At 38.6% G+C, this 23754-nt stretch overlaps 1 protein-coding gene across 6 annotated transcripts in view; it reads left to right on the top strand.

Annotated features, from left to right (window-relative positions):
- MAST4 (microtubule associated serine/threonine kinase family member 4) overlaps nucleotides 1–23754 on the top strand; it is a gene marked incomplete at its 5' end in the record, with an annotated part of 210082 nt that overhangs the window by 66412 nt on the left and 119916 nt on the right. For 3 of the 6 annotated variants that reach the window (XM_081880683.1, XM_081880684.1, XM_081880680.1), the window contains 2 exons: nucleotides 1695–1769; nucleotides 13565–13596. The exons of 1 other annotated variant lie outside the window; for it this stretch is intronic. In XM_081880683.1, the coding sequence (XP_081736809.1) occupies nucleotides 1695–1769; nucleotides 13565–13596 (107 nt within the window). The remainder of the gene's footprint in view (nucleotides 1–1694; nucleotides 1770–13564; nucleotides 13597–23754) is intronic. 2 more of the 6 variants (XM_081880686.1, XM_081880685.1) reach the window with 1 other exon arrangement.

The raw sequence follows: 23754 nt of genomic DNA, 5'->3' as shown, positions 1-23754 counted from the left end.
GGGATCAGTTCAGACTCAAGGCTGAAGCAGAGGAGCAGGGTCAAGAGGCTGCTGAAGAATCCAGGGGATCTCCCTCTCCTGTTGTGGCAAGCTCTCCTACCCCAAGAATGCTCAGAATAATGAGGAGGGCAGAACAGAGACCAGAAGGGTGCAGACACAGTTTGAGACTGCTTGGGAAACATCTGGGAAAGGAGGAGCCTTGGAAGGGATGGAAGGCAGGCCCCCATTTTAATAAACTGGAATAAATAAATACAAATCTACTGTATAATGAGGACACACAAGATATATTGTGCATATGTGTTTTAAAAGCACATGCTCTGTGTTACGCTCTGAATGCTAGGTTTATTTTAAGAAGTTAAATGAAAGACACAAAGTAGGAATTAAGATACCTTAAATCTCACGTTCTAAGTACTTGATTGATCATGATTCCCTGATTCCCTGTGAATCCTGTATGTATGAGACCCTATCTGCATGCATTTAAAGTGCTGATGTGATATTACAGTAGTTTTAACTTGCTTTCTTATCATTTCCATATCCACATCATGCTGATTTTTAAAATCTCTTGGATGTCATGAGTGGGTTGGTGTGTGAAGGTGGAGATAGAGCATTTTGCATGTATACCATAGGTAGAATATTATGGAGATACCAAGCAAGATGATACCAACTTAGATCAGAGATGGAAACCTGTGGCCTTCCTGATTCTATTGAATTCCATGTTCCATCAGGTTCAACCAATATGGCCAATGATCAAGGCTGTTAGGAGTTGTAGTCTCCCCCAAATCTGGAGGACTGCAGGTTCCCCATCTCTGCCCTAGACCACTGCAGCCTTAAACTTCACATTTAAAATGTCACTTGATATAAAAAATAACTTTTTAGCACCCCAATTTTCTAAACATTACAAGGTGCCATGGTTTCTCTTATAAACAAAATTGACTTACCAATAGCACAAGTGTATAAATAAGTGCAAATGGGTTTAATCCATTAATTTAACATATTTTAAAGGTGTATTGTTTAGGAAATAACTAATATAATAATTAAAAGCAGTTGTTTTGAATGATGTCAATGTTAAAAGCTATTTTTGATGTTAAAAATTAATTTTTATATATTAAATCTTAGTACATTTTTATCTTGTGCTTTTGACAGTAGTTGTTAATGCCAAGGGTATAATAAAGATTTGATTCAGGGCTACCTATAATAAAATTAATATGGACAGCAGGTGCATTTTTAAAACAACTGTATTTATTAGAGATATAGGATATAATACAACATTGAGCACTGTGAAAATCTGTTGAATTCAGTGAGTTAAGCAAGTGCTTAAATGTCTCCCACTGAAACTAATAGAACGATCATAGAATCATTGGATTCTATTGGAACGATCATAGAATCATAGAGTTGGAAGAGACCACAAGGGCCATCGAGTCCAATCCCAATGGATTTACTATGGATGTGATCCATCCAAAGTTATCACATTGTGTAATTACTGACTATATATATACATATATATATATATATATATCTTTACATTAATGTTGCAATTGTTTATTGATTTTTTAGAAACAGAGTGAAAGTACACTTTAGTTAAATAGTCTCCTTCTCCTTTCCCTGGTCATTTTCCATTCCATTCCATCCCTTCCCATGATCCATCTTTCCCCTTTTTGTCCTCCCCCCCTTTGCCACCTTTTATTCACTGTCAGGAAGGGACACCTCAGAAGAGCCATTTCAGCTCAACAAGACATCGCCAGAGACTAGTGGAACCAGCCACTACAAAAGTGAGTTAATTTAAGTGGAACTTAAATGTGCTAAACAAGGGAAATATTTCAAAGCTTTCATGAACATTACCTTGGTGGATTAGGGGAATGCTATGGACATAGTATATCTTGATTTCAGTAAAGCTTTTGACAGAATCCCCCATGATATTCTTGCAGGGAAGCTGGGTAACGTGGGTTGGACGAGATGTCTGTTAGGTGAATTTATAGCTGGTTGTCTGACTGAATGAGTGTCATCTGGGAAAAAGTGACAAATGGGCACAGGATTCTGTCCTAGGCCCGTTGTTGTTCAACATCTTTAGCCAGTGACTTGGATGAAGGTATTGAGGAGATGCTCATCAAATTTGTAGATGACCCAAAACTGGGAGGGGAAGCCAATGCAGCAGAATACAGAATCTGAATTCAATATGACCTTAACAGATTGGAGAACTCGGCCCAAACCAGCAAAATGAGAGAGAGAGAGAGAGAGAGAGAGAGAGAGAGAGAGAGAGAGAGGATTCGTCTGGCATGACTTATTTTTGAAAAACCCACACTACATCTTAGTAATCACAGCATCCATTTCTAAGTGCTCACAGACAAAGTGTCTTCTGGCATTAATTTCAAGCTCATTGGTCAGTAGTTAACTGGGACTTCTTTTTTCCTCTTTTTGAAGATGGGGAAAACATCTGCCTGCCTGCAGTCCTCGGGGATCTCACCAGTTTTCAAACAATTCTCAAAGGTTATAGACAGATGCCCTGAGATTTCATCTGCAAACTCCTTTAGCATCCTTGGGTGCATCAGGCCCTGGAGATCTGAATTCATTTAAAGGAGCTAGTTGTTTCCTTACCACCTCTTTTCGTATCTTGAGCTGCAGCTCCTTGCTTGCATTGTTTATTCTGTTATCACTAGGTTGGACGCTGTTTTCCTTTTGGACGAAGACAGAGACAAAGTAGGCGTTGAGCAGTTCCACCTTCCCGCTGTCACTCAGTAGCATTTCTCAGTCTTCGCCATACAAGGGGAATACCACTTGTTCTTCCTCTTGCTTTAAACATTGCCAAATAAACCTTTTCAATTTATTTTTAACCTCTTTTGCAAACCTGAACTTTGGCCTGCCTGACCTTCTCCCTGCAACTGTTGGCTAGTTGTGTATACTCTTCTTTTGTGATTTCTCCTTTCTTCCATTTCTAATACATTCCCTTCTTACACCTCTGCTTATCTGTAAGCTCCTTATGTAGCCACCCTGGTTTCTTTAGACGTCTCCCATTTTTCTTTCTTGTTAGAATTCCCTGCTTTTGCAACTTCAATATTTCACCTTTAAGAAGCTCCCATCCATCTTGGACTCCCTTCTCTTTGAGAATTTCTGACCATGGGACTTCTCCCGTTAGTTTCTTAAGCTTTTTGAATCACCTTTCTTAAAGTCCAGAGTACATGTCAGACTGTACTCAGCTTTCCTTTTCCTGCATAAAATGAAACCCAAGAGAGCACAGTCACTTCCTTCCAAGGTTCTCCAGTACTTCCATTTGGTTGATCAGTTCCTCCTTGTTGGGGAGGACCAGGTCTAAGAGAGGTGATCCCCTTGTTGCTTCTTCCACCTTCTGGCAAATGAAATTGGCAGTGAGGCAATAGGAATTTGTTGGACTTTATGTTCTTGCAGAATTTGAGTCCCAACCAGCCTTCGGAACTCCCATTCTAGATGTGTTTTGTGACAAGGGATTTCATTAGCGCAAGCAGTTACTGAGTTCTGGGCGCAGTACTGCGCCTAAGATTTCCACTGAAAACTGCAGAGTGGAAGGAAAGGAGGACCTTTTTCTGCCTCCCCACTTTCAGCCACTCTATGAAGACTGGAGAAGAGACCCTCTTAAGAATATTAGGGAGGTAGGCAGCGGAAGCATGGCTTTGGTTTTTTTCTTTGCAGTTTTCAGATGAGGACTAGACCATGTGAAAAATAAATATAAGATTTTAACTGCAGTTCATTTGTTTTCAGCTTTATATTCTTGTTATAAAAAAGTGTGCCTAGGCATTCGATTTTTGCACCTATAATCTAGGTTTAAGGTGCTATTTAGCTCTTACCTTTCATATTTCAGTTTCTAACACTTGTTCCAATAGATATTGGGCTAGTTGGGAGTCTCCCATGACTATCTTATTTTTGAATGTTTGGTAATCTCCTCTAGGAAGGCACCATCCAAGTCTCATTTTGTCCAGGAGTTCTATAGCAGACACCCACAGAAAGGTCACTACAGAAAATAGTGATAAAGAGATATTCTAATGTTTTGGAAGTGCTATGAAAGCACCTGGCTGGAATCACAATATCTGTTTCATTGCCTCTTTCTTGAAAATCCACATATATGATCAATTCTGACAAAGCATTTGCAGTGTGTGTGTGTGCAAAAATAATTTCACCCCCCCCCCCCCCAGTGCAGACAAACATGGAAATAAGTTCTATGATTACTGCCCTAATTAGCCAGAAACAAGGAAACCAGATAAATGTATTAGGGCAAAAATGACATTATGGAAATATTTTCTTTTCTTTTTTCCTTATTATTTTCTTGGTTTTGTTTGGCTTTTCCTATCTCAGAACTCAGCAGGAGGCTATCTAGATTGTTATATCCCAAATCACGTTTCAAATAGAAATCTTTGCTAGGGAATCTGACCTGGCAGCAATTTACAACTGCAAGATGTTTCCTTGATATCCTTTCTTGAAGGCAGAGCATACATTTGAAGAATATCTTGAGTGGATAAATGGGATTAGTTTTAAGAAGATTTTCACTGCTCTGTATTTCTGCTGTCATGGAAGGGCATTATAAGGTTATAGAGAAGTGTTGGTTACTATGTCTCTATGGATCTGATCACACCAAGAACGACCCATAGTATCTCCTAGATTGCAGTCTCCATCTGGCATGAGTAATAATGGATTGTTCTACTATTAGTTCAGTATTAGTATCCTTCCTTTCAGCTGCACAGATGTTGAACCAATTATTGAATAATACAAATCTACAAATTTCCTGGCTTGGTTGTGTTCATGGTTGGCTGCTTGGGGCAACTCAGGTTTTTGTTAGCTGAGGATTTTTGCTATTTAATTGTAAGTTGCTACCTTATAAAGTTTGCATATGTACTAAATTGGTATTTACAAATTCATTGTTTCTTGTTTAGCTTGGGATTTTTAGCTAACCCAACTGATTTTGGAAGAGTATTTTGTAAGGTATATTCTTGTTGAGAATTTCATTTGATCAAACTTCAAGAAATATCAAGTTATGAAAGGCTCCACGCTATTATTGCGGAGCTCATTTTTATTTTTTTTAGTGTTAAAATGTTTTAATTAATGGCACGGTGTGCATATTACGACGGGCATTCATTAAAGATTTCCCCTGACATACTTCCCGTGGACTGAGACAAACGAAACTGGGCACAGTTATTAGTCCTTCTCTACATAGTTACCAGCAAGAGTCAAACACTTCTCCCATCACTTTATGCAGCTGTGGAGACCTCATCTGTAGAAGTCGGCATTTTGCATCAGAAGCCACAACTTGACCTCAGAAATCAGCATTCATCATTTGGAAAAAGCTTGCCCTTCAAAAATAACTTCATTGCTGGAAAGAAGTGGAAGTCTGATGGTGCGAGGTTGGGAGAATAAGGGGGGTGAGGAAGGATTTCATAGCCACAGGACCATGCTTCCGTCTGAGCAACATGCGAGTTGTGAACTGGGGTGTTATCCTGCAGGAGAAGGACACCTTTGGTCAGCATACCACGCCTCTCGATTTTGATGGCCTTCCGCAATTTCTGTAGTATGTCCCTTGTGGTACCCTTTGCCAGGAAATCCATCATCACTATTCCACGCTGGTCCCAAAAGACCATGAGCATGACCTTGCCCGCTGACAGTTAGACATGTGTCTACTTTGGAGGTGGTGAGGCAGAGTGCTTCCATTGTTTGGACTGGGATTTAGTCTCTGGGTCATAATGATGGACCCATGTTTCGTCCTGAGTAATTAGTCTGGCAAAGAAGTCTTCATGGTTTTTGTGACACATGGCCAAAAGAGCCCGTGAGCATGTGACTCGTTCCTGCTTCTGAAAAGGCGTCAGCAGCCGGGGAACCCACCATGCAGACACCTTTCCCATGTGCAAATGGTCATAGATTATTTTTTCTACAGAGCCCACACTGATCTTGACATCTGCAGCTAGTTGGCGAACGGCTATGAGGCGATCCTCCAAAATGGCAGCCTCCACTTTCCGAATGGTGTCTTCATCAATGGAGGGGTGTGGTCGCCCAGGAATGGGAGCCATTCCACCGAAGTTCAACCACACTTGAACTGACAATACCAGTGCTTGACTATGCCATACGATGGGGCAGCCTCCCCATAAGTCCCTTTCATCTCATCGAACGTCTCCCGTGGTGTGCACCCTTTCAAGTACAAGAACCTGATGGCAGCTCTGCATTCAACTGGTTCGATTATCAGACATTACTCCTTCTTAGCACATGTAACAGAGAAACTGTTAGGAGTTCAAAGCTACAAATTACTACGTTACCTATGGAAAGATGTATCATTATACATGTGCAGTTACATCCTCCTACGATAACCAGAAGTGGATCAGGGGATATATTTAATGAATGCCCCTTGTATATCTAATTTATGTTTCAAGTTAAAGGGACAAGTGTTTTTGTTGTTGTTATTACAGCCTCCTTTTTATCTTTAGTATTCTTTGGTTATAATACAAGAACAATATTTTGATTTTGGATAAAGCAGACTAGAAAATGTTTGTTTTGAAGTGCCAAGTATGTCACATTGAATGCAATAGTCTGTACTTTGGCCTTTGTCAATTCCAGGGTTTTTGCTTTTGTTTGTGCCTCTGTAATTGATAAAGGTATAATTAGTGATACCACAAAAAGCTCAAAAATAACAAGTAGGAAAATGAATTTTCCCAGTTTGTCATGTCCAAAGGTATTCAGAGAAAAACTACCTTGAACTGAAGTGCATCCTCTGCTCATTATCAAATCAATAATATGAGGTTTTGTGATGATTTTAATCTCTCTGCAATTTGCATTCCTCATGCTAGATGCTCAAAATCAGCAGCCATTTTTTGGCACATGCACAGAAGTTAATTACTCTAACCGCTTACTCTTAATAAAACTGTGATTGACTAGAATGTCTGAAAAATGGGACAATGATTTACAGAACAGTATCTTGGCTACAGTCCCGACAAACCAATTAGCCCAGCTAGGTCTGGCCCAGTAATGTGGCAGAATGAGACTGTTTTATTGGGCGGCATATATGGAGGGCAATTTGCACCCATGGATCCCCTATCCATTTAATTATTGTACACTCAGTGAAGCAAGGCTTTCTGCCACCTTCTCCTGTGACAGAGGAAGCTGGCTATGCTTTGTCTCCATGATCAGAGGCAGTTTGCTTCTGAATAAATACAAAATAATTAATGAATACCAGTTGCTAGAAACCACAAGTAAGGGAGTTTGCTCTTGCAGGATGCTGAACTACATGAGCCCTTGGCCTGGCCCAGAAAACTCTAATGCTCTTAAGAATGTGTGCACTGCCACTTCAGTTCATTACTGTGGCTAGAAAGGTTTCCAAAGTTTTTTGTTCAGCTTAAACATAGAATGGAAAAAAAAAACCACGGCTGAAAAACATGGCTGTATGGTTCATGCATGAAAATGAAGATATCTAAAGGCTGCAGTCCTATCCATCAAGGATGGCGAAGTGTAGCTTTTATACTATAGTTCCCATCATTCCTCACCGTTGGCCATGGTGAATGGGACTGATGGGAGCTGGAGTCCAAAGTCTTCTCCATCCCTGCTATACATGCTGACCTGGAAATAAATGTCATTGACAGGGATCTGAGTATGCTGTAAATGTATCTTCACTGTAATAATGACCACTTTGTGAAATACAAACACATGAGTTGTATGTATTGAACAGTCCTTCTTCTCCCCTCCTCCCTCCAGTTCTGCTCTGAATTTTCCCCAAACACCCTGGAGCAGATTTGCAGGAGGGGGTGTGGGTGTGTGTGTGTGTGTGTGTGTGCATGCACACATGGGAGACAAAAGGGAGAGAAAGTTAATTTACATGAGTTGTTCTGCTTCTGCAGTGACTGTGTTGGATTCAACCCATGATTCTGAATTGAATTTATTAGTAGCTTACAGAAATGTCAAACACAATTGAGGTTATTTATAACAATTTAAAATATATGGAGACTCGTCACAGCAATTGCATTGGATACTTAGCAGTTTTGTACTTGCATTATTAATTGTTTCATTTTTTTTTAACCCAGTGTGTTTGAGATCAGTCACTACTGTGGATTGACTGGTTTCCCGGGTCTAGGGCTTTCCGGCTTTCCTAGCCTCTTAGGCTTTTGCTTCTTATAGGACACATAGGCAAGCATACAGACACACCCCAGGTGAGACAAAAAACTCAAGATGTCCCAGGTGGATAAATAAGTCTTTGCAACTGAGTAAACTTGCTTGGAAAAACTGAAATCCTTACTTAAAGCTGGGTTGTTTACACATGCATTAATTTGAGTACAGAGTAACTTTTCTTCCTTAAGTTGTTTGCGGAATTGTAGAGCTTGAAAGCCTATACATTTTTACCAGTAGAGTTGTTCTTGCAAAAGATACATTCTCACTTACTTGTTGCTCTTTGTTGGGGAAAAAACATGGCCATGATGTTCTGTAGATTGCCTATGAGCAGCAGATTACTTTTGTTACGGTGATGTGTGCGGTAGAATAAGGACCTGAAAGCCCTAATTATTTCACAAATGTGACATGTGAGAAATTTCCTGGAGTATATTTAGGTAACTGTGAAAATGCATTAGGATTACTTCAATATTTGAAAACATTGCCACAAAAGCTAAAAGTAGATTTATTCTAAAAGCTTCCCCATATCTACAACATTAGCCATCTCTTTAGCAGTTTATGAACATTGTAGCTTTTATTGATTTCAGGAAATAGGACCCAGCAACAAACAACAAAAGTCGATGGCACCTCTTTGCTTCCATATAGAGGTGTCCAGATCAATATTTTGAATTTACAGTAATTTACTAGTAATGGGTAAACAAATGGACAGAATTTCTGTATTTTGGGTATGGCTAGGCATATATTCTTTTCATCTATACTCTGTTGTAAGTCAAAGTCTTTGTTCCTGCAGCTGGAAATGCAGCTGGATACTGAAATTATGTGCATATCCATGATGTTCTGAAATGTGTCATATGTTAAGGAACACTGATTAGGTTTCATTTACTGTAGAATGTATTGAGTGTTCAAGGCTGTTTAAAACCAAAATACTACTTGTGCTTTTAATACCGTTCAGAGTTTTGCTTGTTCTCTCTCTCTCTCTCTCTCTCTCTCTCTCACACACACACACACACACACGAAGGTGGGGGAAAGAAAATAGTGTGGAACTGGTAAAAGTAAATGAGAAACTTTCAATAATGAATGCTTATATGCTTCATGTGTACAGTTCTACCCTATTCTGCCCTATATTAATCACATGCAGCACTGTTTCCATTACAGTGCAGTTTGTCTTCCACCCAAAACTATGTTGTGTGTCTCATTGACTACTGTGGTGAAATTACATACCTCAAGTAATTTTGAAAGTAATTATGTAACTTATGTGAATTATGTTGTCATTATGTTATTTCATTTCATTCATGTCAATGGAAAGGAAATAATGCAAATGGGGAGGGGGAGGCAATAATTTATGTTTTGTTTGCAGACAGCAACAAAAGTGAATACTGATCATATTTACTGGGTTGATTTCCACTACAGACATGGGATGAATAAGTGAACATGGGCAGTTTCTGCTTCCATTTCTTCGAATTCTCCAACCTCTCTAGTATACTGTTGTTGTCTTGGGAGACATGGGAGTGTGCCTCTGGGGTTGAAGTCAGACCAATGCATTAGAAGCACTTAAGTCACCTCCCTGGGGCGCAAGCCTGGGCAGTGTGTATGGAGGTCCTGGGCTGCGCAGATGACAAGACTCCACTCTTGACCTCACTGATGTGTTCCAAAGGAAAGCAGAGCAATATGTTTGGCACCAGCTTGGCTGCAGGAGTTGCCAGGTTGAGGCATACAAGACCCCATCCAACCATCTTAGAAACTCCACTCCGGATTTGTATAGGGTTTACTCCTCAGCCTTTTCTTCTTCTGAAGATATCTGAGGTTTAGGATCAGAGGCTACCTTGCCAGGTTGATTAGCCCCATTTGCCCCTCCCTTCCCTCCACAGCACATGCAGAAACTGCCTTCTTAGCTATTTGACCCACTATTGATCTCGTCTGCTCAATCCGCCAGACCCTGTCCTCGCATACAGGGAAAGTACCTAACTCAACAGTGGGTTGAAATTCATCAACTACCCTCACTCGGTTTATCTTACCAGTCAAAACTGTTTCCCAGAGTGTGGCCACTGTTGCATGCTGACAGCTTCTAGGAGCCACAAGTGAGAACTGAGTGCAGGGTGGAGACCAAAAGTGGACAAACAGCCCAGAAGGAGCACACTGTGTCCCACACCAGACGTAGAGCCCCTCCCCTCACACTCCATGCACCCCTCTAGTATATAGTGACATTCAAATCAATATAGAAAAGCAAATTACATAACTAAGGGAGTATTCAAAATTTCAGGAGGGCTCCACAATTACAACATGATTTCTATAGTTCTCTTCAGTAGGTTGGTCTGCCAATCTATTCACTAAGTTTGTAATTGTAAGCAGGCACAAACTCCACAGTTCAGTGCCAACAAGGCTTTTTAAATGGTTAATGCAGCGAAGAACTACTGAAACAGTTATGCATATTTCCCTCAGCTACATCAAGGTTTTTAAAAATCCTCTTAATATTACATGAGATTATTTACAGATAATGAGAGGAAAAACTTGGATAGCAAGATAAAAAATAATAATGATGTTGCATTCAGAGAGCCAGATTGTGGTAACATTTCTGTACTTTTGTTACCCAAAGATTATGTCATGCAACACGAAGAGGAAATTTGGGTGTGGCCAGGCATAAAAATTGTTAGCAGTGAGCCTACTGTGAAATGTATTTCTAGTGCTTTGAACAGAAGTACAATTTTATCTCATCAGATTGAGCTTGGGAGGAAACATATTAATCCTGTTTTGTAGCTAACAGGAGTATATGCCATGTGCTGGATGACTGGCCTTTGTGACAATCAGAAAGTTGCTTCCTTTTGAACTTCTTAACATTAAATAAACCTGATTTTTAATTATGGTGCTGAATAAATCAGATCAAGGTACTTGAGGTCTGCCTCCCCCCATGGCATAATGGGTGGCATTCAACTAAGTCATTCTCAAATTAGACTGTACAGCTGTGATGAAATAGTGTAACAATTGTGGAAAATTCTTGCAGCTTTCCCATATCCTCTTTATTAGCACTATATGCTTTTACTGAATAGGTATACTTTTTAAAATATAATAAAATAAATATGAAAAATAAAATATATGTTTAGTTTTGTTTAAGTTTATGCACCTAGGTTATTATTCCCTTCTTCATGTGTGAAAGATGCATATACAGGAAGACACTCCAGTTGGTTCAGCCATAATACAGGGAACAATATATGAGTACTTAGATGGGAAATAATAGTTTAGCACAGAATTGGATTATTCACCTATGATTCATGTCATCAATGATGCAAGTGGATCATGTCAAAGTTGGCCCATAGGGTGGGGATGAGATGAAGATCTGGCCTACTAGGGCAAAACATTTTCCCACCCCCGGTGTAGAGCTACACATCAGAATTAATATATTAAATTTCTTCTAATATTGTATTTACAAATAAGTGATTAAGTAGAGGCAACTTTATTGTATATGGAAGTAAATAGTTCCTTTGTATGAACTCTCAGTGTTCACTGGTGATGTAGACCTCTAAATGATAGGTGTGTTGAAATAAGAAATGAAAAGTATGATAAAATCCTATAATTTGCTTTATTTGCTTAATTTTGGAAGAAGCCTAAGAAAAACATTATTCTAACTATAACCTGCTTTAAAACTTCATTAGGAGTAGCTCAAAACTAATTATTTCTCTCAGGATCATACCAAATTGTTTCTTTCTCTGGACCACCTTCCCAAATCCTTGACACTAACACTCATCCGCATACCTTTGTTCTCCTGCTTCTCCTCACTGGTTATCTTGTTTCAATTTAGATTTGAGGGTAGATGAGTTTTCTTTGTTGGAGATATGTTAAATAATATGACAGTGGAGGTGGAAGAGAAATATGAGGCTGAATAAATCAAGGGGAGGAAAGGGGAGAACATTCTCTTCTGATTAATCCCAAAACAGACCTCGTTAGTATGTGGCACCACAAGAAATGTTACATTTGTGCAAAATCCCTTTGTAGGAAATCCTTGTGTTTCTCAGAACATGGGTAAAAGTTTATTATGCCCCAACATTTCTAGGTTAAAAGCAACAACCCATCGACCATCACCATTCACTTAAAATTAAATAGTGCAATGCAAAAGAAAAAAGAATTGGATGGTGGTGGTTTGCAGGAAAATAAATAAATTCAGGCATTAATTCTTTATAAGATGGGAACTGGGAATCCTTCATTTATATACAGTAGAGTATGAAAAGAGGGACGGAAATTGACATTTGTTGCTGTGTGAGTGTATTGAATGCTTTCAAGCGTACAATAACTCAGCATTTGTTTTTGATATTCTGAACTATAATGCATAACTGAAAAAATATGAAGAAATAGAATTAAAAATAGAACTTAGAAAGAAACTTTACCAATGTATTGTTAGTTTGCTCTCTCTGTCGTGTTTTATTTTAGTTTATGTTTAAGTAGCATTTGCTGTGCTGGAATTCAAATGAGGTGTGTGTTTGTGTATAATAACTTTAAGGTAAGAAAAATTACTTTTTAGAACTGCCACAAATTGCCAATGTATCCTGATGACACTCTTGTTTTAAATGATATATCTGATGTTGAATTCAGGTTTTGAGATTCAACAAAGATGAGCAAATATACTTAAAATGTGGCTTCAGCAACAACAAGAGCTATACATTTTCTCTCACTGTGCTGCAAGCTTATATTGTGTGAGTGTTAAATATATAGTCTTAGATCCTGGCCTTTTGCTTTTGCTAGTGTGAGCACCCCTGGATTGGAGTTCCATCCAGGTGTTGCTCCTGCTGGTGGGGGAGATCACACTTTGCCAATTCACCCTCTCCCCTGCAGTCCCTTGCAACCTTCAAAAATCTCTGAAGAGTTAGAAGCTGCTGTGGAGTACTATGGAACAGATACAGGGGGAAATAGATGACAATTACCCCAACTCTTCTTCCCTCCTCTGGATTAAAGCCTTCTGTATGGATGGAAAGAACCTTTCTGCCATAGACAGTTAAGTTGGGCTTCAACCTATAGTCCTGCAGTAAGGGTTTAAATAAAGTATGTAATGTTTTGTAAGGACCCATTTTACATGCCATAAAGGTGAGTCTGACTGAAAACTGCCTGGGCTCTATTTTATTATTAATGGAAAACTGCCTGTTTCCTGGTAATTAGAGGCCAAGAATTTTCTGAAGCTAACTATGCAGTTGCTGCTCCTCCCAAAGATTTGGCATTGAGTGGGATTTCTGATTGCAGAATTAAGTACTAGAGTTTCGTATACTGTATAACAAAATAAGAGGCAATCACTTAAGGCAGTTTTCAACTTTGTAATATTAAATAGTGCACAAAGAACTAAGGTAGTTTTAAAAACAAATCTTAGTCTAGAATAAGATGTCTGAACCATTCATATGTGGCATTTTAGGTAAATGATTGAAAAATATTCTTATTGTATGCTTAGAATTCATTTTATAATTACATTTTTCTTCATTTGCAGAAGGAACTGAGCCTTCCAAGAAGGGGAAGTTTGTAAGTAGTTGAAATTTCTTCTTTTTATTTTGTTCAATGCGCTCTGCATAGGGCTTGACAGTTTTTCAGTATATCTTCCTTCTCTCAGTGGCCAATGAAATGAAGGTTAAGTGTGGCAGTTGATTGTGCACAAAAAAGCTAACATTGTAAACCAATGCGCCATGTCTTTGTACAATGTGCCATGTCCTTGTACTGTACTTCACTGAATGTTTCTTCTGGTATTAGTTAATAATTTATAGTAGGAAGTCATTATGAAAGAATTCTGGGTATCAATAAGGCTATCAATTATAAATACATTAGAAATAAATCAAGTATAGGATATGTTCCTTTGGACTCATTATGTTTGGAATTTCAAAAAATAGCTGAGAGAGACACGTACATAGATGGATTCAATTTTACCTTAATATTGATGCCAAAAATAAAGTAGCTTAAAAAGTAAACTAATGCCAAGCGAGGATAGCTAATATAATATTTAAAGAATCAAGGTATGGATTGTTAGAGCCTCGCAAGCATTTATTTGTATTGGTTTGGAAAATTAATGAGTTAAATATGCTGACACCTCATGGTTAATAATTGCATTGGGTAAATTTGTGTGTCTTGACTTTGTCTAACTGCACAAGTCTAGGCATGTTTATTCAGAAGTAAGTCCCACTTTGTTCAAAAAGTTCAGTAAGTCACACTTTGTTAAATGCCATGTAAGTGTGCATAGAATTGCAGTCAAAGTACATTTTAAGCAGTTAATTTTTAAGGCCTGTGTTACTTTTTGTGCTTTTAAGTTGTATATTTTTCTTTACAATGCTTGGGTAAAATGGATGACTGTGGTCTGAATGAGTCTCTCTATTTTTGATTTTGATTTTTGTTGCTGTTTTTAAGCCAGTAGTGAATCTTCTTTGGGAAGCTGCAATTTTTCTTTTCCCCTAGTTCCTCAAATGTAGTGATGAGGGGGAATAGCACCTCCCCCCCCCACTGATGCCTGTTGTTTCCTGCCCCAAGCTCCACCTTGGAGGTACTGGTGGTTTTTAAAGAAAATGACAGCCAGCAGCTGACTTGAAGGGCTCTAGAGAATATAAAGAGGGACTTCTGAGAAATTCCATAAATCTTCAATGTACTTCCATGATTTCCTTGTTTTAAAACATATAAATGATCTTGGATTCAGGTTTAGATCAGTTTTTCAGGAACTTCTGACAGCTTGTTCTGAAACACCCAGGGCTCGTTCAGCACTCCTGTCGCCAAGGCTTTGGTGTTTCCTTGTATTGTCCTGTGCAGGGGCAGTGTGTCCCGTTCTGCCACTTGAGGCAAAACAGGAAGTGCCGCCTTGCCTTGCTGCCACGGGAACTGCTTCTTCTCCCTCACTACCTCCTTCGCTGCTGGCGGAGAAGCAGCACCAGCAAGATCTCACATGATTTCGGGCAAAATTTTAGCCAAAATCAGCACTGATGCTGGCACCACTTCCATGCTGCTAGACCAGGTAACCCGTGGGGCAGTTGCCTTGGGGACTGTTGCCTAAATGGAAGAACTGGCTCTGGTCTCATGTAGGCAACCTCAGCGCTATATACAGTTCTCAGGAGCCTTAAAAGCCAGCTTTTGGTGAATTTTTGACCATATAAATAGAGGGCATATTTGTTGTTTTTTGAAAATAATATTTATTAGTTTCCCAACAATTTAAACACTACAAACATAGATAAAAAAAATATGAACAAAACAATACAATACAAAAACACTACATAACACAAACACATTAAACTAGCAGTTTAAAACACATCAAACAATTTCAATATCTTGTCTTTCATTCACTTATTTCAACGACCTCCTCGCACCTCCCTTTTTGTATTCCACTTCTGTTAATTGTTTCAGCAATTCCTTTCCATCTTCCTCTGTTTTCTATCCTATAATTATCTTAACACATTCTAACCTTGTTTTTTCCTTTAATACTCTATTAATCTGTTTATATTTGATTCCTTATAACATTTCTACTGAAGCCATATAATTTCATTCTAACATTTTTTTAACATTCATTAATTTTACAGTATTTCTGTAAATAGTCTTTAAACTTTTTCCAGTCTTCTTCCACCAACTCTTCTCCCTGGTCTCGGATTCTTAAATAGAGGGCATATTTGAAGGTGCAGTCAAAAGTGTTCACAAAAAACTGGAGGTCAGAAAATGCAAGTGAAAACAAAACTAAAATTGCTTGTCAGCTTAGCTCTGATGTATATTGCCTCCTTGTTCATTATGCCTAATTTCTCAAGTTATGATGGCAATGTTCTCTTTTTAAAAAATTGGCACAAGTTGAGGACCACCATTAATAGTTGTCTATTTTTGTTTTGAAACAAACAAGTTTACCCACTATTTTATTGTATTAATGAGGAGAACACGTAGTCTTCAGATTTTTTGTTTTTGCTTTAAGCGCCACATATCTTGCATTGGACTAAAAAGGTTGAGAACTGCATGTACTTTTCAGAAATAGAAGCAGAACCAAGCTGTTGCTGTAATTAACATTTGAAATTGAATGTTATGAGTGTGGGAACAAAATAATCTCTGACAAGGAAATCCTTTTCAATATTATGGCTTTGGAACATTGTAACATCACATTTATTAACTGAAGACGTAACTTTGATACTACCCTTGCCATGAATTTACTTTTATATGTTAGAAGCTCTTCTGTGCATGTGGGTAAAAACTATTGTGGGAATAGTAGAGTTTACTTAACAAATATGGTAGAGGGTTTTGGAATAGAATTGTACCAGTGGTTTTTTTTGGTTTCAACATATTATCAGATTTATTTATCTTTTACTGAATCTCATTTTAATGAAATATGGCAAACTATAATCTGTGAAAATTTTGCATGAGACCATTTTATTCTATTATCTCAATCAGTTTTCACAGATAGAAAAATCAGGCTGTTGCAGGTTTTCCACATAATGATCATAAACCTCATTATGTGTTGGATGGAAAGCAGCTGATACCATCAGATGAGGTGCTGAACAGAAGACTCCAAATGCATACAACTTAATAGGAATTGTTAAGCTTCTTTTTGCTTGAGGCTCATTCTGACAGGTTTCCCAGAAGTTGATAAGGGTTTGTAATTGGCCTGTTTATCGGTGATTTTGAGTGTGGATTATTGGATTACCTTGGGGAAGACGAGATAAAGGTAGGAAATAGAATGAAATCCTCCCACTACAGCCAAACAATAAAAGAACAATGGGACAGTATTACATTTTTTATGCAGAAGTCTGTATTTTTCTATTGTTAACTTTGTTCAACTCTACAGATTTAATATCTGATTTTAGATTTGTGTCACAGTGGAAAAAATGTGGTTAGAGACAATTGCCCAAACTGCATTGCATGCCTGTTTGAAAGTGCAATATTGGCCCAACAGTGTTGAATAGGTTTGTGATAATAGTCTAGGAGAATTAGTCATTAGCAGGGAGTACCTGCATGTGGCGCTGTGGGTTAAACCACAGAGCCTAGGACTTGCCAATCAGAAGGTCGGTGGTTCGAATCCCTGTGACGGGGTGAGCTCCTGTTGCTCGGTCCCTGCTCCTGCCAACCTAGCAGTTCGAAAGCACATCAAAGTTCAAGTAGATAAATAGGTACTGCTCCGGCGGGAAGGTAAACGGCGTTTCTGTGCGCTGCTCTGGTTTGCCAGAAGCAGCTTAGTCATGCTGGCCACATGACCTGGAAGCTGTCTGCGGACAAACACCGATTCTCTCGGCCAATAAAGCGAGATGAGCGCCGCAACCCCAGAGTTGGTCACGACTGGACCTAATGGTCAGGGGTCCCTTTACCTTTACCTGCATGTAAATGTACTGCTTGCTTTACAAATAGTAAGGAAGTAGCAAAAGCAGCAAAGTACCGTTTTCAGAATGATCAGCTGTGTAACATAGAATTTGCCTCTTCTTTTAGAGATTAGGCAGCCAGTAACATCTCTTACGTGGGACACGGGTGGCGTTGTGGTCTAAACCACAGAGCCTAGGGCTTGCCGATCAGAAGGTCGGGGTGAGCTCCCATTGCTCGGTCCCAGCTCCTGCCAACCTAGCAGTTCGAAAGCACGTCAAAGTGCAAGTAGATAAATAGGTACCGCTCCGGCGGGAAGGTAAATGCGTTTCCGTTAACTGCTCTGGTTCGCCAGTAGTAGCTTAGTCATGCAGGCCACATGACCCGGAAGCTGTACGCCAGCTCCCTCGGCCAATAAAGCGAGATGAGCGCTGCAACCTCAGAGTCGTCCACGACTGGACCTAAAGGGACTTAATGGGGTCCCTTTACCTTTACCTAACATCTCTTACAGTTGATTTACTGTTCTTAAGTCCATGTTCTTAAGTCCATGCAATTTTGCACAGAAGCTTCACTACTCTTAGTCTTTAACGAGATGAGGCCAGCCCTTTGGCAAGCACTTTTAATTTGTAATACGTTGGGGATAGTAAAGGATAACATCAGTTTCACTTTCAGTGAGCTTCTTATGCAAAGTCCTTGATTAGATTTTGAGAGGAAGTAGGGGAAAATAAACTTGAAATCATGCCCCAGCGAGTGGAAGGATGCAGGATGGGGAGCATGAAATAGGGATAAAGCATGAGTAGGACACAAACTGAGGAGAGTGGCCAGTTAAAGGAGAAGAGAAGGAAAGAGGGTGGCAATGTAGTAGTAGTGAATGCAGAAGTCTTTGGAGAGGAAGACAGAATAGGATTACCAGACTGGAAGGGGCCTTTGTCACTTAAAATGCTTTGTTGATTCTGTCAGTATCAACATCATATTGCAGAGCTCCTTTCAATCATGTAATGCTAAAACGTAGCATCAGAAATACCAGAAGAGAGCTTCTGTACCAGATGACCTTCTTGCTGCAGTATTAGTGAAGGAGAAAAAAGAAGAATGTGAATTCTGTTTGGTGTGTGATTAAGAAGCCCCTCAGCTATCCTCTCCATCCTCTGCTTACCTACTCTCTCTGTGTTCCTTTGGCACACAGTTCTTCTCTTAGGAGACTGGTGTGCTGACAAGACCTATACATGCTTGACCCTCTCATGTCAAGAAGTGTGCCAACATTCCTAATATGCTGCTTCCAGCAGTCACTTGTTTGGAAATTGAGCCTGCCCTGGTTGTTTCTATTGCAGCATTTTTTGGTTGTGGATTATGTGGACACCTGAATGAATAATGGGAATATTTATTGCTGCAGTACTAGTACTACCTCTTAGCATGAAACACAATGTGACAGAAACTGTGCCTGCTTTTGAACACTATTGTCTGGAAATAAATTGTTCTTTAGAGTAACAGGATATGATCTAGGGAATGCAAATCAACATGTCAGAAATTCCTATCAACCTGAAAAGGGCAGCTGGGAAGCCAAAGAAAGAACACAGTGGATTTTTAGTGCACGTTCTATATTTCTCACTTCACCTCTTCCTTTGTGCAGCATATGTGTTCCTGGAGAAGCGTATCATTATTAAAAGAAAAGAATACCCTGCAGGTAAAAGGTCTCTAGCAATCACTAACAAGACCCAATAGATGAACCTGACAAAATTGGGCGGAAACAGCAAGCAGGAAGAAGTCAGAAAGAAATAAAGCGGACCACCTGCCAATCTTATTTTATGTGTTGCTTCAGTGATGTTTTTTTCAGTCTCTTTGTATATCTGGTAGACTGCTTCTCTTCATATAGTTTTTGTCTTGTCCTATGCCCTGACCTGTTGATCCTGCATTTTTTAAATGTTAGTCTTTTCATTCTTTGGCTCAGAAATAGGGAACAATAGAGCAAGAGCCTGTGGAGATTTAGATAGGAGAAAATGATAGAGAAGAAATTGCCCTAAATCAAAGAACATTTTCAGTGGGTTTAATTGTTTTCATGATGAATGCGATTACACATCATAGGTAAACTGAATTTGGTATAATAAAACATGCTTTACTATATGCAGAATTATTTTTTTTGTAAGGAACAAATATTTATGTACCCTTGACCTTTCCAAGATCCAGCTAATTCTCATCTGTTGTACATGGATTTTATATAAGCACAAGTTCCTGTATGGTTAAATCAGACAGGTAAAACTGCACCCATAATTATAAAACCAAAACACTGTAAAGAAAATTCAGAAGATTGGCAGGGAGAGCAAAAATCTGTAGGACCTAGCATTGACAATATGACATGGTAGACACCAGGTGAGCTTTTCTGTGGAGATGTTCAACTGATGGGGTGCTATAGTTGAAATAACACTCTCCCGTCATCATCCTTCTCACTTCTGGCTATCTTAATTATACGAGAGAACCCCAGTATCTGAGGCTTCAGTAATTCAGGGTTCCCTCTCACTAACTAGCTAGTTAGTAAAATGCATTACACATCTATGTGATTTGTAGGAGGTTGTAGCAAAGGGAGTTCTCTTCCTATGTTATTTCCATATTCTGTTGTATTTTTATTTACTATTTTAATTGTTTTGATTAATCACCTCTTATGGTTTGGATTGTTTGTGGTAGAAAAGTGGGATGCAGAGTTTAAAATGTTAAGAAATGTAGGGAAGTAGGAGTAGCATTTTGTGGATAGGAATATTCAGTGTTACTAACTTTGGAATTTTAAGATCTATAGAGGAACAAGCCTTGCCTGAAGCATCATGATTTCCGCAAAGGGAAGGTCAGACTCATCAGACCCTTTGGAGCTCTTTGAGAGTGTAGATTTAAAAGCAATATACTTTTTGTGTATATAAGCATTTGAAAATGTTACTATACTTAAAACTTCTTGTTTATCTGTCTTATTAAAAAAACCAACTGCTGCTGAAAGACTTTGGTAATATCTAGTATTAAGGACTGAAGCAGTTTTGAGGGAAATGTCTTTATGTTATTTTTGTATAAAACTGTAAGACAAATGAAATAATTGAATGTAGAGGCAGCCCTAAACATGGAAAAGATTGTACCCAGGGCAAAAAGCTTTGACAGTGTACAACAATGATAGTTCCTGTTAGGGCTAACAAATATTGACTAGCTTTTTCATCTCCATTCACAGTTTCCTTCTGATTTGTGCCTCTGCTCCTCCCTAACTTCTTCTCAAACATTGATAGAAGCAAGTTAGTTTAAGCTACTAAATTTACAATAATTACTGTTGCAGCCTTTTGACAACTATTGAGCAGAAACATCCTTTGCCTTCTAAACAATTGGCCTCTGCTGCTCTAATGCCTCTATTGTGGCTACATATAATTGCTTTCAAGCCTGATTCTGTAGCATCCTGGATAAGAGTTAAGGTGAGAGAAGAGACTGGTCCATGGAAACCATAAACGGTTGGTTTGACTAGTAGGCCAAGCCAAGCCAAGCCAAGCGGTTTGAGCCTTTGAATCTATTCCTGGCTTGGCTTCCTCTGTGCTGGAATTCCAATTTCTAGATAATGTTTCTTTACCTTAAACATTTTGCAGTATATCTCCTCATACTGGAATGTGACACATTTTTTTTGTCTTGGATGGCACGTGTGCAAAATTTCAAATTTCTGATTCATGTACAACTTTACACTAACAACTTTGATACCCCATGAGTTAGTGAGTCAGCCTTGTGAGTAAGGTTAAAATGTCTTTAGGTATGCATTGTGTATTTCTTACTCTTTTCTTGGATTTCCTGTTCTTTTATGCTTGTTTGAAAGCCATAAGTTTAGCTGTGAATATAACTGGAAATTTCACACAGTCCTATCTCACATTATTTAAATATAGGTTCTTTCATTGCCTTCAAAGTTGACGTTAGTTGTCTCATTGAAAAGTTAAAAGTCTAACTTTAAACCACATGGATCTTTTTAAGCATTTGCCATTCCTTTAAAAATAATCAGATCCCAGCAGCTTCATTTCAGCACTATTCTTTAATGGTTCAATGGCACCTCAGTAGGAGCCTGTCAATTGAGAGCCTGCCAACATTCAATTCTAGCTGGCTGCCAGGGACTAAAAACTTTGATTGCAAACTTGCTGAATCTGACATTACACTAGAGAATAAAACAGAATGTACTCTAAAGCATTTCAGTAAATGACATCACCTGAAATTTCTATGTACAAATAAGAATGAAGTGCTCCTAGCAAAATGGAAAACTAAATTTCTTCATGAGCCTTTTCCATGAATATTTTAAACGTATTTGTTGTCCATTTGACATCAGACCTACCAAATGCAGGTAGTTCTAGATTACTTTGATTTTTTACATCTTTAGTAACTAGAACTTAGGTTTATTCCCCTCTGTATATTGTCTCAAAGAAGTCAATTTTACGAGGAAATGTGATGGACTGGAGCTAGATAGCAGGAGTTTAGAGTACCCAGAGTATTAATTTACTTGGAACAAAACATTTCTGATGTATTGCTATCTTTGGGGGGTGGGGGATCATCATCATCAGGTTGTTGTTTCTGGACCCAATTCATGTTGCTGGTTTTGACTTCTAAACTGTTTGACTGTGATTATCTCAGGGAATATCTGTTCTTGTATAGGTCCCTCTCCTAGTTTTGCAATACACTTATACCTTTAAGTGTCAGGACACGTTCTGGAGCAGCATTTTTTTTTTCAGAGTTAAGGAAAGAATAGCTTTATTGTTCCTAATGTGGGTTTCCCCCCAATGTTATTGACTTCAGACAGTCAGCACTCCATGCCCACTAAGCATGTTAAGTGTTCACTTGGGCTGTCTTTGGAGCCCTATCTCCTCTTAGCACCCCACTCCTTTTTAAAAAATGATTATTATTCTTTTGAATATTTTTTTGAATATAAGAACAACATATAATCAAATACAAGCAATCAAATACAGTTTCCCCTACCCCCCCCCCAAAAAAACAGCCCCAACTACGTCCAGGTAATTACATTAGTAATAGAATCAAATAAATAATTATTTCTACAGTTGCTGGTTTAAAAAATATCATTCCACATGCTCCCATGTGTCTTAGGTGGTTTAAATGCATGTTCTTTCTTTGATGCATATATAATGAAGGAGGACCACGTTATGTAAGTTATGTAGTTTCTCACGTTGTTTTCTTTCACGTACCCTTTCTGTTAACTTTTCCATCAAAATTAATTCCCAGACATAAGCATACCAAACTTCATATAGGTTCAGGTTTAATGTCCTCCAGTGTCTAGCAACAGCCAGACATGCTGCAGTTATAAGACGCACAATTAAGTCTTTGTCTCTAAGATTTTGTGCTTCGTCTACAAATATAGAAAGCAATGCTATTTTGGGATCTAAATTGATCGATTGAGATGTAATTTGTTCCATTTCCTTAAATATTTTTAACCAGAAGTTTTTAATCAATGGGCATTTCCACCACATGTGTATAAATGTTCCTTCATTCCCACAATCTCTCCAACATTGCTGAGAAATATTTTTGTCTATTTTGCTTAGCAATGTGGGATGCAAGTACCACCTGTGGGTTAGCTTTAAGGTGTTTTCTCTTATTTGGGCAGAAATAGCTCGTAAGGGGGCTTTTTGCCACATCCCTTCCCACAAACCATCATCAATCCCTTCTCCCAAGTCTCTTTCCCATCTAGTCTTCAACATGGAGGGCTTTGAGGTTGAGAAATTTACAGTCGCTTTATAGATTAAAGCAATTAGACCTTTACCTCTAGGGTCTGTGGTATATAAAATATTTTCAAATGCAGTTAGTGACTTCATCTCTTGTTTGTGGATTTCTGTGCTACTTATAAAATGGATGACTTGATGGATTACCATCCAGTTGTGGGAAAAGTTTTGAACCATTTCTCGTAGTATTAATCCAGACAATGGAGTGTTTTCTTTGTAAAAGTCTTTAAGCCAAAACAGGCCCACATTTCCCCATTTTTCAAAGGGGAATGTTCTGTCTCTATTATAGAAAGTAGGGTGAAATGCCAGCGGTATTACAGGAGAAGACTGAGAGGCCACCCGTGGGAACTATTTCTTCCAAACTTTTAGATTAGATAATAAATTGGGGTTTTCTACCTCAATATTTTTTTGTTTTTGTTTTAATTTGCCAAAATGGGACCCCTCTTATTGAATTCTGTTCATTTGGGTTTTCCATATTTAGCCAAGCTATTTGTTGAGATCCTTGAATTACCAGAAAAATGCTATGTAGATGGGCTGCTCCTTTGGCTGGTTGATATAACGCTTTATATGGTAACCTTGGCCTTTTATTCTGGTGTATAAATTTTAGAAGCGTGTTCTGCCAATTTTGTTATTTTTTGTCTTCTATGGCTATTGGTAAGACTCT

This window comes from Podarcis erhardii, assembly GCF_964252035.2.
Source record: "Podarcis erhardii genome assembly, chromosome: 11".
NCBI classification, from domain to species: domain Eukaryota; kingdom Metazoa; phylum Chordata; class Lepidosauria; order Squamata; family Lacertidae; genus Podarcis; species Podarcis erhardii.
This window is presented reverse-complemented; position numbering and strand designations above follow the sequence as displayed.